This window comes from Rattus norvegicus, chromosome 8, assembly GCF_021556685.1.
Source record: "Rattus norvegicus strain SHRSP/BbbUtx chromosome 8, alternate assembly SHRSP_T2T, whole genome shotgun sequence".
Taxonomy (NCBI): domain Eukaryota; kingdom Metazoa; phylum Chordata; class Mammalia; order Rodentia; family Muridae; genus Rattus; species Rattus norvegicus.
In genome coordinates this window covers 16,819,100-16,839,254 of record NC_141541.1, presented here as the reverse complement: position 1 = coordinate 16,839,254, position 20,155 = coordinate 16,819,100, and the positions used below count along the sequence as shown (strand labels likewise).

At 41.7% G+C, this 20,155-nt stretch overlaps 1 protein-coding gene across 9 annotated transcripts in view; it reads right to left on the bottom strand.

Annotated features, from left to right (window-relative positions):
* The window catches only part of Mtmr2 (myotubularin related protein 2), a 50,667-nt gene extending 34,682 nt beyond the window's left edge, over positions 1-15,985 (bottom strand). For 2 of the 9 annotated variants that reach the window (XM_087561660.1, XM_087561654.1), the window contains exons 1-2: positions 14,913-15,133; positions 7,726-7,796 (exon numbers count right to left, since the gene is read on the bottom strand). Coding sequence is in view for 1 of the 9 variants with exons in the window: in NM_001108123.1 (NP_001101593.1) it covers positions 14,913-14,992 (80 nt within the window). In the remaining 8 variants the exon portion in view is untranslated. 9 annotated transcript variants of the gene reach the window in all.
* Positions 15,986-20,155: the final 4,170 nt, after the last annotated feature.

Below are 20,155 nucleotides of genomic sequence, written 5' to 3'. Positions count from 1 at the left end.
AAAATCAGGCCTCAGGACTCACTGGAGAGCACAACTTACCTTGCTACCAGACTCTACAGGAGATAAATTCAGAAGACAGATTTCATTGTAGCTTTTTAACTATCCTTTTTTGCAATGACTATTTCTCAGTAACCAACCACTGTGTCTCATGGTAAGTGGTTGGATGGGGGAAAAAGTTTAAAATTTATACAACTTATAAAGGTCTAAGAATGAGTTTTAAGGCATGTAAATGCAAGCTCTCTGTGTTATTGTTATATCAAGACTTCAGAAGTTCAGAATTTTAACGCTGATAAGTGGAGTTCTAACAAGCTATTAATCTAGCTCTGGTAAGCATGACTACTATTATCATATCATAAGCTCAAGATTTTACATTTCTTTTGGTTGTCTGCTAAGGACAGATTTAAAAGTGCTTTTCACCCATGCTAAAAACATATGTATTCAATCTATATACCCAATACTCTGGGGTTCCCCCCAAACCCCAACCTTCCCTAAATAATCCAGCCATCTTGGTTACATGGCCCTTTTTTGGTCAAGCCTTTATTCTCTTGGCCCAGACTGTTCCTGTCTTCAGGTTCCTGCCCTGTCTGAGTTCCTGTCCTGACTCCCTTCAATGATGACCAGTGATATGAAAGTGTAAATCAAATAAAATAAATCCTTCCCTCCCCTAGTTATGGTCTCATCACAGCAGTGAAAACACTGACTAGGACAAGAACCTTCTAAGGTTTCCGCACCAATGTTGTATTTAATAATGGCAATCACAATACTTCATGCCCTAGAGCATTAATGTCTCTCTTCATGACAGGAGGCATAAACAGAACAAGTCTTAGAAATTAATGAAGCATTACAGCAAAGCTGGTTAGAATACAGCCAGCTCTCTGGAAGACTGTTGGGGGACATCAGTTACACTTTATTCACCTAGACAGTTTTTTCTATAAGAATACCCCTCATAACACCACTACAATTATACTCTAATGTATTAAATTCTGACCATCACCCCTTAAGAAGGCCATTAACAACTCACAAGCAGCTGGGATGTAACTTAATGGTTGTGTGCTGTCCTAGTAGAAGTCAAGATGGTTCAATGACCATCACAAATGCATTTGTCTAAATTTAAAGTGTCATTTTAAAAGTGGAATAAACCTGGTACTGTTTAAATGCTAATTTCTGGTCTCAGAAAAGAATGCATCCATGTGTCCACACCTAACTCTGAAACAACACGATTTAAATCTACACTGAAGGCAGGAAGAAAACAGCAAGCCTGCTCACTCTCCACCCCAGTCATCCCCACTCTGTCAGTGGCACAGCTTCATCCACCACAAGAAGCTACCAGAAACCCACCATCTGACTCTTAGTCATTCCCACGCATCTGCTCATCTCTGTTGCTGTATCACAATGTCCTTTTCTCCTCTGTTGCCTATTCAAAACTCTATGACTCCAAGTGCAGTGCCGATATGAACCCCAGTACAAGCCGGGTATCCTAAGACAGACGGGAACTACCCTGGCCTTTTCCAAACAGTGTCAAAAGGTAAGATAAAGACCCTTCTGCTTTTCTGGAGTTTCATTTACTTGGGAACCTCTGGAATATATATATATTCCAGAGAAATGTTTAAGATACGAACTTACAAATTAAGGAAATCCCTCCTAAACAAATGAATGTTGGTACCTACTTTTGGGATCCACACCTGGGACTACCAAGCCTACCACCACTAGTATTTTTTAATGAAAATAACAGCAAAGTATTATTGCCCCTAAACACTGGTTTGCCGGACTGTTAATAAATTCTTCACTACTTTCTTGTCACATTGTCACTTGGAAGCAATCAACAGTAATAAACAGAAAATAAAATCCAAGCATGAACAGATTCCAATATTCATGCTCCTCATTCCTCCCAACCCAGTATTCCACAAGTCAGTAAAACACTTCTTGTAAAAGTGAAAATTAGACACAAGAAACATAACTAACATCACACACATGCTTAACTCAAAGGAGCCCAGAAAGTTAAGACACATGTCACCTACTTTTCACACTCCTAGTGAACAAGTCTCAAGAGGGTGCAGGATCAGCCATGCTTCTTCTACTCCCAGTCTGCAGCTGGCCACAGTTGTTACAGTGAGATCTAAACCACTTGCTTTGTTTAAACAGCTCTTTTCACTGCCAATTCAATTTCTGTTGAATATCCCATGAAACGAAGAGGTGCTTTCTGAGTGTTCTCCGGTTATTAATGTCATCTGTCCATGAATATTAAAGAATGCCTTCTGAATTGTGATTGGAAGAAAATTTTTCTAGGAATGCAAATTTTGTTCTCAGCACTCACACAATGGACTGCAGTGTTCTTCCTAAGCACTGTATGTGCTTGTGCCTGTTAGTCATTCTGTTGAAAAATTTACTTAAAAAAATAATAAAAGGCCTGCAGTGTGTTTCATAAAACAAAAACCTACTGTCAGAATATCTGTCTCCAAATCAGAAAAACAACTTCACCAGAACACGGTAATGTTCATGTTTAATCTTTTTTAAATGCCATGCCAGATCTATGGGTTTAAACTTAACCAATGTAAAGGACAAGAGTGTCAGAATTGATGTTTTATCAAGGGAACTGACAGAGATGAGAGTCCACTCAGAGAACAAGATGAATCTGAGCTCTGCTAGCCTTGGCTGGTGTTTATTGGCACTTTTGGAAAATGCCAAGGAAGAACAGGTCATCCAGGACACATGGTTAGATTGTAAGTATTTTATTTCCAGATCAGTTCAGTGCATGTGATGTTAATTCCAATAAAAATCTGAACCGATTTATACTGATAACAGCTTAGAAGACTTTCCCCCACAGAAGGTTTTGCAAAGATCCTATTTAGAAGTTTAACAAAACCAGTAAACACCAATGTACTGTAATCAAAATGAATGTCAACATGAGGTGGGGTGAGGCCAGGAGCAGGGACTCCTGAGCTTAAGGTCGAACCCAGTAGCTACATCAGTCCTAAAACAACTCCTCAAAATCCATTTTATTCAGCAATCTGCATTCAGCAAACAATTTAAATTAGTGCTTAAGTAGACTCACAAGTGTGGCCTACAAGGAAAACTTTCTTATGTGTATCAGTTAATTGAGAAAAATATTCTAAGGTGAACTTTGTCAGAATGTATCTCAGGTTAACTGGCAGGGTAGTCAGCTTAGTCAGTAAGCTTTGACCTGGGCAGCTCTCTAATCTCAGCAAGCACAAAAAAACAAATGAACACCAGGACTCTATTTCGTGGGAGTGTTTTCCTGGCATGATTTTATGTGTACCACAAGCATGCCTATTGCCTGCAGCGGTCAGAAGAGGGTAGTTAGGGATGATTGTGGACTGCTACGTAGGAGCTGAGAACTGAGTCTCCTGCAAGAGCAACAAGTGCTCTTGACCTCTGAGCCATCTCTTTAGAATCTCTTTACATCTTAATAAATAAATTTACTGTTGGAGATTGGTTCTAATGCCCCGATTCAATCATGAATCTGTATGTCCAAACACTGAAGGTCCTTGTTCCCGGTCCCCAATTGGTTTTTGATCATCAATAAAGATGTCAGTGGCCAATGGCTGGGCAAAGGGAGAAAGGGAGATGGGGCGGGACCCTTACATTTGCTTGGGCTAGGATGCTGGAGAGGAGGAGAAGCAGAATCGCTATGACTTGGGGGAGAGAGAATAATCAGGTTTAGAGCTGCAGAAATCTACATCCGAAATGTCGATGGTAACAGAAAGTGGCCCCAGACGTGTCCTGGGCAATTTAGACCAGCGGACCTCACAGCAGGTAACAGGGCAGCAAAGTTAAAAGTAGATTTAGAAGGCATTGAGCCATGAGTATTGAAGGGGAAAGTATGCTACCTGCGGGAGGATTAGAACTGCCCAGTCTTTGAGTAGCTAGCTAAGGCATTTCAAAAATAAGCTAATGTGTATGTCTCTTTTGTTCCTGGATCAAAGGAGCTACTGGGCGGGTGGTTGGAAGTGTGAACTATTTTAAAGTCACCACTACATGACTCTAGTAATCTCATGCTATCTGCAAATGTGAATGCATTGTTATTAAATAAATTAATGCCATTCCTTAGACTATGCAGGTATTTTATGGCAAACACAATTTACTGTTCATGTCACTGTCCTACCAACTGACTCACTTTCCACACAGACTTTTAAGTGGTGAAGAAGTGGAGTTGGATTGCATTTGTTTCTTTCCCTATCAGCAAGCTACTAAGAAAGGTCACACCCTACCCCATTCTCTTCCTAGCCTGGGAAAGTTAAATGGCTAAGCTATCACTCCTGGATTCCTGCCTGGCAGTGGTGTGCATCTAGACTCCTGAACACTGTTCTCAAGAGAGCAGGCTGGTTGGTGCAGAAATAACAGTCCATGACATCATTACTTCTTTCTTGCTTTTGTCAGTTTTCCCTCTATTTTTATGACAGGACTGAGGAATGTCCACCACTCTGCTGGAAATATTTAAAATGAATAACGAGAAAGAGAAGACCTAGATGAAGTGAGAAACTCTGCAATTAGCCTTAACTGAATTGATTGGACAAGATGAGCTGTCATCAACTCTCCAACAAACTTCCTTTAATCAGCAAAATGTACACCCTATAAACTTTTACCACTTCTGCACTATAACTGATATTGGGAGTAAAGACAAATGAACATTTAGGTGAAAATCCAAATTCCAGTTCTATTTTTTATTAGCAGGGACACTGGAAATCTTTGGGTCTGCTATCTACCAAATCAGGACTCTTGAGAAAACAGCTTTGCAACTACAAAACTGACACCTAACAGCACGCTTATTAGCTATGCCATCACACTGAAAAGATGGTGACTGCTTATTTGCTAATAATTTCCCTCCATGATATTTGATGAAGGAAGTCTTCCAATACGGTATCCTTGAGTATTTCATGTCCTGAAGGTGATAATCTGGATTGATCACTGAGACTCCGCCCTAGTTTCCTTTCTTGATGCTGTGTAAAATACCTGACTAAAGCAACTTAGAAAAGAGTTTATTTCAACTTACAACTCAAGGGTGAAACCCTGCACCGTGGGAAAGTCACAGCAGTAGAAGCCTGAGACAGTTGATTACTCACACCCACAGTCAAGAAGCAGAGAAACATGCAGCAGCACTAGCTCTCGCTTTCTCTGTTCTATGTAGTCAATACTCCCTTGCCCAGAGAACAATCCCAACCACTATTAAGATAGGTTTCTTCCCACATAGAATAATACAATCAAGATATAATTTCCCACAGGTATATCCAGAGGCCCATCTCCCAGGAGATTCTACATCCTCAAGTAGATGGCAGTAACCATCACAGACTGACACCATGAAAGAGAAATTCAGGCTACTTGTGTAACAATAATATACCCTTAACAACTGAAGAAAATCTGAGCACAAGAAATAACAAGTCAAGTGATCATTCTTCATTCTGATTTTAAGCTAAAATCAATGGCAAGCATATACAGCTAAACAATGAGGCAACTCTGTTGGTAACAGTTACAACTGTGACAGTCTAGTTTTCAAAACAGTTCACATCACTGGACAAATACAGTGTCATTCTGATGTACCTTTCAGCACGTATGAAACTTAAGTAAATTCCTTTGGTGGGGAATTAACACCATATCAGAAAGTCCTCTTTTCCTTTATTTTTCCAATTATAATGCTGGAAGTTGAATACCAAACACAGGCTCTACAACCGAGCTACCTTCCCAGACTAAGTCTCATTTTGGAGATGATCTATTTGCAACTCTGACCCCATGCTTACAAAACAAATGACAAGGGAACTGGTGTCTGTAAAGCCAAGGGTAATAATGATACACAGATGACTGACTGCTTACACGCAGCACTCTGCATGTGCAAGATCCAGTTTGGTTCCCACATCATGAAGCAAGTAACATGTGAAAAGCATCCTTTAACTAAGACATACCTCAAAACACTCAGAAGTTGAGTAGTAACAGTTTATAACCCACTTTCTAGTAATTCCAGTATCACGGAATATTTTTTAAAAAGTGGGCTAACTTCATTTACTAATACAAGATGTAACTCAGGAACTAAGAGACACAATATAAAATATGTGCAATAATATCGTTAATTCAAAACATTACTTAAGAGTTTTTAATAAATACTAATGTATTACAAATATGAGTTCATTTCAATGGCAAGATCTTTGCTTCCGTGTGTGAAGTATCAGGTTCCATACAAAGTGAGGTCAGTCACTCCTAACACTATGCTTCACAGAGCTGAAGGGGAGAGGAACAATGACAGAAGGTTCCATACACAGTGAAGTCAGAGCTGATCATGACACAGCTAACTAGCACCTCCCACTCACAGACACTAAGAAAAGAACTTCAGAATCATAGCAAACTCAATCCACACAGGAATAGGGATGTCCTATTTTTAAAATGAAAAAAAAAAAAGTGCTTTTCCTTACCCAATGATTTAAAAATCAGAACCAGTCATACTTCAGGCTAAAGATCAGGAAACAGCATGCCATCTTCAGGTAAATGATACATCTGTGGCATCTAGGTTTTTTCAAGTACAATGGTAGACTGGTTATGATATTAAAATGTGGGACAAAGGAAAAGCTTATACATATGAAGCACAGTGATGCTGTCTAGCAAACAAAAAGTTGCAGCATGACCTGTGAAATCTCCAACTCAGGGTTGGTACTTAGTACAAAAATACTAACTTTTCCCAGCCTCCCAAATTCAACTGTCTTTGGAGAAACAACTGAACTTCTCAAAGTCTCTCCCCTCATCCACAAAAATCTGAGAGCTAGACTAAGACTCCAAACAGCATCTGAAGCAATGGTGGATGTCAGACTTCTCAGCACAAGTTCTTGGACCTGTTCCTGATGATTCAGAACAAGCTGGAAACTACAGACTAAATGTTCACTTAGCAGCACCTGTGACTAGAACATGCAGGTCTCCAGAGTGTCTGAAAAGCACTGAGTAAACCTGATGTGCCTACCGGTAACAGAGCAACCACAGCACCAAGCTCTCAAAATTTAGGAACTCATTGACGGAGTTTGCCTAGCATTTAAAAGAGCCCTGAGTCTGACCTGCAGAATCATAAATCAAGTGCAGTGATGCACTTCTGTAAGCCTAGCATGAAGGAAGTAGAACAAAGGGTCAGAAGTTCGTGATCACACTCAGCTGTAGAGACAAGGCCAGGGCCAGCTGTATTAGTCGCTGTCTGAATGGAAGTGGAAGGAAGGAAGGAAGGAAGGAAGGGAGAAATGCTGGTTCCAGTGCACAGAGTACAAGACATAGTAAATGCGCAGCAACCGGGCCTGAAACAGAGGTGAGAGGAGCAGGTGGAAAAGGGAAGGAAAAGGCAGGTTTGCCTCTTACTGTCGTCTATCATTAAGAGATACAAAATGGAGCAGCATGAGCCACATACAGAGCTGCTACCACACAAATATAAGGTGTTTACCCTATTCACCCTGTCCTCATACCAAACTTCAAAGTCCTAGGGGGAAAGGGAGGAAGTACACAGAAACACCCCCATGCCTCAAAGTCAAAGGGAACATTACTGGGTGACCAAAATACAACGACTGCTTTCCCCAGGTAGAAGACAGCGCAGGATGTTCTTGACGGGAACATGGAATTGACATTAAAGTTTGAAGTCACCGATTACTCATGTGCACAGATTTCATTTGGGATAATATCGGATTCCAAGGATATTACTGGCAGTGTTAGTTTCTGTCCACTTTTTGCAGTTTCCCGCTCACTTACATTATACTTTTTGAGATGTTTTATCTTCAGTTCTGACGATCTTCAAATGTCAATGGTTCTTAACACATGAACTGTAAACAAACACAGAGGAGCTTAGGGGTCAGACACTGAATGAATGAGCCCTGGAGGTAAGAATTCTAAATGTCTGAGGGGCAGCGGAGGACGGGAAAGTCTTTACTTGCATGATTCATGTGATCGTCAAAACATAAAACTATACATCACCAGTCATCTTTCTTTCTGTATGAAAAACAAACTGCTCAGAGCTAAAGAAAACTCTCAGTTCACTAACATGCCTTACACCGCTCCACAGGGCACATGTCAGGAATACACCCGTGACCGGCATCAATCTGTACAGGAACTGCTCTCTAACTGCAAAGCTGCCTGCACCCAGGCACCTAATCTTCAGGCGCAATCATTTCTGTGTCACACACAGATCCTGAAGTCAGAAAGACTTGGACTCCAATGTCAGTCCAGTCCAATCTTCAATTGTCCTCTCTATCAGTGGACAATGTGATTCTGTCTGCTTATACAGCCTTATGTGAGAACAGCACATACGTACGCGGTGTCACCGTGAGCACACAGCAAACGTTCAGGGCATTATTCACATCACACTGTATGCTATCCCTATTAACTTTGCTCTAACAACTATCACATGGCAAGTAAACTTAGCCTGGGTGTTTCTATTTTTGCTACTCCTTTGATATGATGAAATAATGCTTTTCTAATATTAGGAAGAGAAGACTTAATGTTTTACTTTTGACCATTACAGGCCTCTGCTTAGGTGAAGAAAACTACGGCTCACAGTAACTGGCCTGCCTGTCATAGGTCAATTACTCTCCTCTTACACAAGTGGAGTGAGTTTGACACATAACTGCTTGAGCAAGTGCTCACTTTCTGTCATCAGAAAAAGGACTCCTACAGAGAGGGTACTGGACAGATTTGTTATTTGTACCTGTGGAATCCTACAGCCTGATGAACAATGGTCTTATCAGTCCACAGAACACTTACCCACTCAAATACTCAACTCCTCATGTTTGAAATCACACTCCTAAAGTATTTAAGTTAGGAATGGGGAGATGGTTCAGGGGGTTAAGCATCTGCTTCAAGTATGGGCATGGGAGTTCATATCCCCAGAACTCGAATAGAGCCAGGGACATCTGTAGTTCCTGTATTCCTAGAGCTAGATGGGTGGTGACAGGGGAGAATCTAGGAAAACTCACGGTTTAGCCAATCTGGCATACACAGCAGCAAACAAAAGAGACCTGCCTCAGACAAGGTAGAAGGCAAAGACCAACATCCAAGGCTGTATACACACACACACACACACACACACACACACACACACACACACACACTATAGCATATGTGTCCTCATTCATATACACAATACACATACCATATACATACAACGTTTTCCCCCCAAGTTTAAGAAATATTTAAGTTAGGTAATATAAAGATTCATACAACATTGATTTCTCTGGATTTTTATTGTTTTAGGGCAGAATTAAAGACAAACATAATGTTGGCAGAAGTACTGATAAACTAACATAGTAAATGCATAGGCAGACAGTTTGGAACTGGAGAGGAGGAAGCAGTAGCTGACAAGACCACCACTTCCACTACCTTGCCCTGGGATCCCTTGAGGTCTCTGAAGTAAAAGTGCAGCATAGCTGCCTAGTCTTTGGTCTCTGCTTGTCCAACTCTTCCTGGCCCAGCAAGTGCTAAGTACCACTTCCAGTTTAGACTCTGAGACTATGACTATAAAGAAAAAAATAGGGGTTGGGGATTTAGCTCAGTGGTAGAGCGCTTGCCTAGCAAGCGCAAGGTCCTGGGTTTAGTCCCCAGCTCCAAAAAAAAAAAAAAAAAAAAAAAAGAAAAAAAGAAAAAAAAAAGAAAAAAAGAAAAAAATAGCCAAGACAATACACAAGCACATAATTTGGAGTTGAAGGTACTGACAAGTTTCCTGGTTTGCTGCAGCACACCAGCCCTCATGTTCTATTGTGACTACTGCCTGGCAACCAGAGGTATCTCCAGCTTACATGGGCACCACGGGAGCATGTTTCTTGCTTTTAAATGGTTAAATTGTGACTGGAAGAATCTACTGTCTGTCTCCTATACTGTCTGTCTCTCTTTTTCTCCTATGCCTTAAGCCAAAACCTCCAAGCTTTGCCTTAGCACAACGTCTTAGAGAAGAGCCTACAGTCTACACTGATCCTAGACTGCCTTCCAGCTAGTCATGGCCACAGTTCCTGCAAGAGGCAACCAGACAGTAGGTTTCAAGCAACCTATCACCTCCATGTCTTTTAAAGAGAGGAACTGTCCCTCTACCTGAAATTTTAATGGCGGGCTCTAACTGCAATGCTGATGTTGGCTCTCATGGTAACTTTGGAATGTAAACACATGAAGAATTTGTGTCCTTGGTACTTAGATTCACTACATCACAACTGCACCACCTCTGAGGGCTTTTTATATGAGAAAAGAAAACAAATGTTGTTTCCAGTCACCGTCAGTTCAGGTTTTCTGTTGAACCCTAAGTCTAATGCCAACTTTAGGTGTAACTCAATGGATCACTACTTACCTAGCACTCATGAAGCCCTGAGTTCCAGCACGAGCATTGCAAACCATAACTAAACTATCAATAAAAATGTAACATCTGGGACCTAGGCAACAATTCAGTACATAAAGGCCCAAACACAGCTGTGAACCTACACACACACACACACACACACACACACACACACACACACACACACACACGAAAAGAGAGACAGGGAGAGAGAGAGAGAGAGAGGCAGCTGAAAACCTAAAGTAAAAAAATAAGAATTTCTCACAACAGTTTTAAGACGGGGGACTGGGGTTATACTAAAGCATATTTTTAGAGTTCAGTTTGTATCTGACATAACTTAATCTAGACTAAAAAGTATTCAAAGAGCTCAAGGTTATTCACAGTAGCAACACTCTGTGAGGGGCCTGCCCTGAGTCCTGAGCACTCACCGAGGACAGCATGCACTTTCAGAGGTCTCCCACCAGTGGGTGGCATTAAGCCCAGTTAGCAGTGTGGACAGGGACTGATTATGACGGTCTCCATTAGGAGCCATCTTCCAGTCTCTTTCACTCTGAGTATCAGGAACCTCCTGACATTATCACTTCACTGATTTATCATATATAAGTACACTGTAGCTGTCTTCAGACATACCGGAAGAAGGCATCTGATCCCATTACAGATGGTTGTGAGCCACCATGTGGTTGCTGGGAATTGAACTCAGGACCTCTGTAAGAACAGCCATTAACTGCTGAGCCACTTCTCCAATCCCGACATCATCACTTTTTAGAGCTCCGCTTTTAACCTGCTTCCTGTAGGAATCAGTCTTATAAAATCATTCCAGATCCGTAATTAGCATTCAGGTATTTATTTCATCTAATTACAAGGCATAACCATAGCAAGTACTTTACATATTCAAAGCCATTTTCCCTAAAAATGGAAAATATTCCACACTAGAATCTGGAGAATGTCCATTATTCAAAACCCTACATCACATACAATCTTAGGCTCTGGTGGTTTTTAATACAATAGCATTAATTTGGCAGCTTTCCAAAGTAAACTTCCTGACTTCTGGACATCTGTGCCCTGCCCAGTTATTTCCTTTTCTTGGGGACAATTCAGGTTGCTTTGGTTGGTTTATTTATGCTCTCATATAATTTCTCCATGATAATACTTTTTATAAGTATACCTTACTGTGATATATCTTATAAGGAAAAGTCTTAGAGTCTATGCTTTTGACTATGTTATTCATAGCTGCGAATAATAAATACTCAGAAATTTTCCTTTAAAGCTTAGATTTAAGAAAGAAACAGGGTCCTGAGTTCAAATCCCAGTAACCACATGGTGGTTCACAACCATCTGTAATGAGATTGGATGCCCTCTTCTGGTGTGTCTGAAGACAGCTACAGTGTGTGTGTGTGTGTGTGTGTGTGTGTGTGTGTGTGTGTGTATTAAATCTTTAAAAAAAAAAAAGAAAGAAAGAAAAAGAATACAAGGCCCAAACTCAGTTTTAATCTCAGCATTAACTTTCATACTAGAACAAAATCATGACAGTAAGGCTAGTGGTGATGGCTTAATTCCAGCCACCACTTTTAATTCCAGCTCTTGGGAGGCAGAGGAAGATGGATCTCTTGATCCTAGACCAGCCTGATCTACATACAGAGCAAGTTCCAGGACAGCAGGGATACACAGAAAAACCCTGTCTCAAAAACAAAAAAGAGTCTTGATAAAAGTACTGGTGAGTTCATAATAACATTGGGTCTTAAATAAGAGAATGTTAAAGTTCATTTAGAGTCTAGAAATAATAAAATTCAAAATAATTTTTAGATTGCCAATACAATCAGTTTAAGGCGCTGCGCCAATAAGAACAATGCCAAGGGAGACACTCAGCCAGTCACCTCATCCTGAATCTTTAACTTCGGACACTAGTCCTGGCCAGCTGTCTCAGAAACCATACCATAAGTCTCGATGGAAATACATAAGGATGTGATTTTGTATAAATCTATCACTACTGGAAAAACCTGGAAACACATTCCTACCAACATATCACTTCAAGGGATGTTGAAGCTAAAACAACAGATGAGATTTTGCAACAACATATGCTTTAGGCGTTTGGAAATTCTTTACCTCTTAAGACCATGATTAAAATTCACAGAAACCGTAACCCTGGATTTACTAGTTTCAAGTGGTAATAACTTGAAGAAAAACATACAATTTTAAAATGCAATTAAGTTGTGGGGTAGGCAAGATGGTGCCCACTTATAATTACAGTGCTCATGAGACTGAGGCATAAGAATTTTAGTTCAAGGCCAGACTGGGCTACAAGCAATCAGTTGTGAACGGCCTTCAGTGTATGTACATCCTCTTGCTTAATGAAAGCTAGGCATAAATATGGGACATGGACTCACAAGCTAGCTAATTAATTTATCAACTAGAAAGGAACTGATAAATACCAAAATAACAAGAGACAAAGAAGTGTTACCCAGAATAGCTATAGCTTGAGGATCTATGAAGAAAAAAGACATTAAAATGAATTACAGGGAAAATTAGAAAATAGGAGTCAAAGCAGTCCGAAGGAAAAAATGAGGACATGGCAAGCTCAATAAAGACAGGGCTGTGCACAGAAAAGGAAAGAAAATGCTCTCAGTGAGGACCACACAGGGTGCCACGTGCTGTCACAAGCACATACACTGAGAATAAACTTGACAGTGCCCAGAAACTTAGTAGAAGCCTGAAGATGGAAACTAGATGTAGGCAGTAAAATATTACAGACACTGCTGAAGGTCAGGCCTATCTGAGCCTTCACAACCGGCCTACAGTCGGTATTTGCTTATATTTATATTCCAGAGTCCAACTTAAAGAATCAGAGAAAGACCAATAAAATAAAAATTAAGGAACAGCTAGATGACCGGGATGTTAAAGTAAATTTTGTTGCAGCATCCTGGGACGGGGGGCTGCCTGTGTGCACTCAGGAATTGCCTAAAGAGAGCAATACCAAGCCAGAGTCACCCTTACCTGCTTACTACAGTTGATTAGAAACTCTGAATGCTGTATAAAGAAAAACAAATCCTCTTTTGAAGCCAAAAATATCAGATCGATATTGTCACAGAAGGCAGAGTTAAGCCGACATCTCTAAACTGACTCATGCAATTCCTCAAGACCACATGATTTTAGCAGAAACTACACTTCCCAAAACCTTTCATCTAACTTTAACAGAGTATGTATACCCTTACAAAAAGACCCTGAGTGGGTTGGGGATTTAGCTCAGTAGTACAGCAGCAAGCGCAAGGCCCTGGGTTCGGTCCCCAGCTCCGGAAAAAAAAAAAAAAAAAGACCCTGAGATGAGTTATATGTTTGCCTTCATATTTATGTTATTCCCAGAAATTAACTATTCAAACAACAGTATCTCAACTAAATTCATCTCATAATAGAAGCATTTGAGACCATTAGAAATGAGGGCTTTATCAACTTCAGTTATAAACTTCCAAGTTTTTGCTGAACGGAGATAATCTCCACCCTCCACCAAATAGAAGCCATTCTCCTCATAGCTAAACTCAATAGAAATTTAAGTCTGAGCTGAAGAGATGGCTCAGCAATGGAGAGCAGTTGCTACTTTGGCAGAGGACCAGGATTCAGTTCCCAGCACCCACATGAGGGTCACAGCTGCCTGTCCTCCAGTTTAAGGAAATCTCACCTCCTGGACTCCTCCATGCATGTGGTGCACATGAACTCATGCAAGTACATACACAAAAGGACACTTTCAAGTACATGAAAACAAATAAGGTAATTTCTTATTTGAGCATCTGTATAAAAACAAAAAAGAAACAAAGTACAACTTTGGAGTGACAGGGCAGAAAAAAGTTGAGCTACCAGAGTCAAACACCAACACTTTGCTTTAGTGCTTAGTACTTTGTAGACAGACAAAACAAAACTTGAAATAATTTAGTCATGCGCTTAACACACTAAGTAGAAATAACAGTTTACCTTGCCTGTACATTCGAATCACCTGTGGCTGGCTGCCCACATTAAGCTTTAAATTTAAACTAACAAGTTTCTATAATGAAGCTATTACCTACAGTTAATTAAAGAGTGCTCCAAACCGACACCACGTATAATGGACATTGTGTTACTGATAGTTTAAGTTGGGAAGCTGGCTCTGTGAGGCTACGTCCCCTCTCCATTTCAAATCTTAGCATGCTTGTTTCAGAGTGTCCTCTATGGCCACTTTTCTGGTGAAGGGCTGGACCCTAAATTCTGTGACTAGAGCAGAAGAATGAAAATGTTACGTCCTTGACAACAGAACTCCTGATAAAGTTAAAAAACGCTACGTTCTTAAGCACAACTGGAGCAAAATCCAAGACGGGAAAATGAGCAGGAATTAGAGGGACAGTGGCCATGAAGAAACTGTATTTTCACCTCTCACATCAAAGGCCCAGAGGCGGAAACACTGCACTGCTGGGCTCTCCATACGCGCACAGGATGCCCGTGGCTTCCCCTCTCTTCCGGGTCCAGGCTCTCCAGGCCCAGGTCTCTCCTCCGCAAGCCCGGGCCTCCCTCCCGCACGCCCTGGCATCTCCAGCCACACACGTTCCCGACTTCTGTCCCGGCTTGGCACGGTCTCTGTCCCCATACGCCCCGGCCTCACCTGGACAGTGAGTCCTCGCTGGGAAGCCTTGCCGCCGGGAGCTGCGCGCCAAGACTCTCGCAGCTCGAGCTCTTCTCCATGGCGCGAGAACAGGAGGCCGCTGCGCCCTCCGCGGCCGCCGGCGCGAGATGCAGAGGGAGGAGCGCGCAGGGCCGCAGCCGCTGTCAACCCCTCGCCAGGAAGACTGCGAGACCGGAAGCGGCCATGTTCCCCCAGCCTGCACTGCGCGCGGGGGCTGTTGGGAGTCGGGCCCCCTTGGCTCTACAAAGCGGTGCGGTGCGCACGCGCCCTGGCCACCCAGTGAGAGGCAGCCTAAGAGTCTGGTGGATACTTTCAGCTACAGGGAAAGCCCTCATAAGGAAGAGGACACCAGTACGTCAAAGAAAAGAGACAAGATGTGAAGGCTTGGAAGCGGCTGACTCGAGGGAAATGAGAGGAATGTGGGCGGCCTATGGGATGAGGGGGTGAGGTGGGAGATTAAGGAGCAAAAGTATTTAAGGATGAGGTTAGAAATAGTGAAACGTATGTCATACGTGATGTGAGAACCTATTTTGTAGAGGTCACAGTGAAGATAAGCAGATTCAGATTCCACGGCCTCCAGTTACCTTGCGTTTACATTTGCTTCCTTCTGTGTACGTGTGTTAGCATCACAGAATGTGTTGATAAATGTAAAATGCCTAAAGCAATGCCTGCTTAAGAAGCGCTCAGGCTGTAGTCAATGGGTGCGCATATATAAACAACCTAACAAATTTAATAAATGGTTACTGTTAAAGAAAGAAAACTAAAGGATGGCAGACCATTAACAAGTAGTTGGTAGGAGAAAGGTAATAACACCCACCGGGGGAGGGGAGGGAAAACGCTGAAAATTACATTTCTAATGTTTACACCTCTAAACAGCGTTATACAAAGGAAAGTGAGAATGGAGTTGAAGTTTTCAGGCCTCCTGTGACAAGAGTATGGGTTAAAGTGGCCGGGAAGTGTGTCTGTAATTGATAAGCACTTTGACACCACCCTGTAAGGCGTACTAAGTATTGAAGTGAGAAAGAGGAAGAATCTGTTAAACTCATAAAAGAATTAGAGACACTGCTGAATGCCTGTTGCAACATAGAGAACAGACTTCTCTCCTGTGTGCGCCTTCATATTCCCTTGCAGAGCAGGAAGGGAGTGTGGGGATGGAATGAGATAAGCGACAGGAACTGGGTGAAGGGAGAACGTTAATACCATGACTTTATGTTACTCAGGGCACAGGAAGGACAGTACTAGAGGAATCTCTCTAATTGTAACTCTGCCTTAACCACCTCACATGTCTGGAAAACAAAAATGCAAAGATTATTTATGTAAATAAAAGAATCTTAAACACTCCTGCTAGGATAAATATAATTGTGCTTTCACAAACTAGATTTAATTTAAAACAATGACTGGATTTTAAAACACAATCGTAATCTATAGAACCAAGGAAGTAATTTGTGTGCTAGCTTTCCATTGCAGTATGCCCAGTGAAAGATTAGTTTTGGCTGATCGTTTCAAAGATTTCCAGTCCATGGTCACTTGGCTCCATTGTTTTTTGACCCTGGGATAAAAGAGAACATCGGACCTGGGAACACGTGATAGAAAAATCTGCTCATCTCAAAGTGACTAGACAGGAGACAAGGAGGAAAGGAGAGAAGGAAAGAGAGAGGAGTTCCAGCCTGCTGTTAAGGGGGATTCTTAACTGGTCTCCTCCACCTAAAATTCCCACTACCTCCCATAACACTATCAGTTGACAACCTAGCCTCTAGAGCACATGACTTGTGGGAGATATTTCAGCTCCAAAGCCTTTACACTGTGTAAGTACATTTGTAACAGGTTGGTCTCATGCTGCATGTACTCAAATGCTAAATCCAACCCAAGATCTGCTTGCTCTAAGACTAGCAGATCCTTATCTATTCCAGCTTTTGTTGTAATAAGCCTTGACCCCCAAATTATCTGTGATTGATTTAAAAAGGTGCCTGTAGTTGAGCAGAAGAGAGGTAGGTGGGGCTTTGGTTCCTGGGCTTGGTGTCTGTCTTGGGGTCCCATGAAGAGAGGAACATGGAGGAGGAGGAAGAAATTTTCATGGGTATGGAAGTGCATGGCCTTGAGGGCCTGCCTGTTGGAATAGGGGCAGCTCAGGCGGAAAATGGCGAGTGTTATCTCAGGGTTATTGACAGGGAAGTAGACAAAATAGCATAGAGGATTGATATCTACTCAGTTCAAATGCTTGGTATAATAAGCTCAAAGGCTTATTATAAAATATAAAGGCTTTACTTGGGAACAGGAACTAGATGAACTAAGGTGGGGTAGAGTATTTACCAAATTTATTACAGAGAATATTTATCAAGTAATATTTACCAAAACATATAGTCCCTACAAGATCAACTTACCCTAATTGTGTTCTACATAAAGTAGAAAAGTTATCAATGGATGAATGAATATGTGATTGATTATGTTAATTCCCCAGATTTGAGGAGAAAGTTCACTGACCCAAATCATTATGGCCAAATTAATTAAAACAAGCTTTTTAAAATTTGTATACATGAGCTGTCTCTCCCTAAAGATAGGGTTCAATAGATCAGCCTTGGACATGGGAAAGGTTTTCATAGTTCAGGGGTAGGGGTTTCTAATGGGGTATTGGCAGGCAAATACTCAGGGTTATAGAAGCAGAACATGCAAGTTGATCATATAACCTCCTGAAACAAAGACAGCAGTGCAAGGTGGCTATAGCAAGGTGGTCATAACAGTCTTTTTGAAACAAAGCATGTTTTCCTTTTTCTAGAACAGTTTAGAACCATTTGTAATTAAGGTTACAGGTGGGGCATAGCCCGAGAAACACAGATTTAATTATAAATAGGCATTGAACCTATTTTGTCTTTACTATAAGGTGGGTTTCAAATTCAAGTTGGAGGCAGGCTGGTTCATCAGTTAACCTCAAAAGATTTAGCCCTTCTCCTCCTCTTTCCATGCAATGATAGATGAGAAGCAATTATTTTCATCTCTGTAATGTTTCAAGAGATCTTAGTTGTACCTCTCTGAATAGGCCAGGAAAATAAATAGTCAAATGAAACCTTTGGCAAACATGAATATCTTTAAGGTTCATGGTAGGATGCATCTATTGCTTCTCTGTTTCTATCAGCCTTTTTAAACGCTGACTCATGATCACTCAACACTTCAACTTGTGTCTTCCAAACTGTGAATGTTGAAGAAAAACCAACCCTTGAATGGAAGACCCAGCTCTAGCACTGTGTTGATTATAAACCCGACTTCCTGGGTGATATAACTGTGCCTGACCCTCTCCAGGGACTGGAGAACAGTGTCGAACAGCGTCAAATGGAGAGAGATGGCAGCCAGAAAAGCCTGCATAGCAATCCTGATCCTGTCACTAAACTCACTTTGAATGTTTGTTTCTCATCTCCGCAAACACAGAACAGGTTGTTTTTCTTAACAGTCACTTGCACAGGAAGTTCTTAGTAGACAGATCTGTTGCCATTATTGTTTCTTTTCCCCCAGCACTCCAATTTTACTGCCCTGAATGATGAAGAATAACAAAGCAAAGAATGATTTCAGGTGGAGTTTAAATCGCTGCATTCTTTATCTTACACATTGCTTGTTATGCTATACAGCCAGGAAATATGAACCTAAGACTTTTTTACATCCCAGTTGCCTCGATTTTTATAAAAATACTTCACAATCATGGGTTGGGGACACGGCTCAGTAAAGTGCTTACTGTACAACCATGAAGACTTGAACTTCATCCCCTAATGACCTGCATAAAAGAAAGGAAGGGAGGGAGGGAGAGAGGGAGGGACAGATGGACAGACAGAGACAGAGAGACACACAAAGAGAGACAGAGAGGGAAAGAGACAGAGAGAGGGAAAGAGAGACAGAGACAGAAATACACAGAGAAAGACAGAGAGAAGGAAAAAGAGAAAGGAGGAAGGAAGGGAGGGAGGGAGGGAGGGAGGGAGGGAGGAAGGAAGGAATAGAAAGCTGAGCTTCGTGGCCTGCTTGTAATCTTACTGCCAAGAGGATAGAGATGGGTGTATTCCTACTTGTCTCTGGCCAGCCAGCCTAGCCAAATTGAGTTCAGGCAAAAAGCAAACTAGTCTGCCTCACAAAACAAGAGGGTGGTGTGCTCGTCCGTTTCTGTCAACTTGACCCAAACTAAAGTCAGCTGGGAAGAAGGAACCTCAATTGGGAATCACCCCCATCTGACTGGCCTATGGGCATGACTGTGGAACATTTTCTTGATAAATGATGAATGTGGGCAGGCCCAGCCCACTATGCGTGGCACCATCCCAGGGCAGGTGGTTCTAGACAATGTAATAAAGGAAGTTGAAGGCTGGAGAGGTGGCTCAGTGGTTAAGAGCACTGACTGCTCTTCCAGAGGTCCTGAGTTTAATTCCCAGCAACCACGTGGTGGCTCACAACCATCTGTAATGGGATATGATGCCCTCTTCTGGTGTGTCTGAAGACAGCTACAGTGTACTTATATAAATAAAATCTTTTTAGAAAAGAAAGAAAAAGAACATTGAACCACCCAGACCCACCCCTAAAATCTACATTATCTGTGAACAGAGTATGGGAAAGGACTGGTCACTGATCTAAAGCTGCAGGATCTCCATGACAAAGGACCACATCAGGATAACCTAGTGAGGATCCAATATTGAGGCTGTTGAGAGGCCAAATCTTTTAAGTTCAGACTCCATTTTAGAGAACCTGACCTAAGTTTGAGCTCACGTAAACTAACAGGCTGGTACCTAGCATTAGTTTCCAAGTTACTCCCCCAGCAAACCTCCACCTCCAGGTTACAAGCTCACCCCTTTCCTAAGGCCACCAATGCAGAAGGGAGCAGAAATTAAGTTTATGTATGATATGATATGATTCCCAGTACCAGCCAATTTTGTTAAAGGCCATAGTAGCTTTCCAATTAGATGCTTGCACACTTAACACACACACACACACACACACACACACACACACACACACACACACACACACTTGCTGCTGCTTATCTTAAAGCCTTGCCCTGATAGATCTTCAGGGCTTCCCTACTACCAAAACCATGGCGGTATGCTGGGGTCACCCAAGCTAGCTTGAATAAAGACCTTGCTGTGAGTTGTATCAGATTGGCTCCTGTCTGTGTTTTAGGGGCTCACTAACATTTCCCTGGCACTACACTGTGACAGAAGCCAGAGACCTTGAACCAGCCCAATTATTCATTGCAA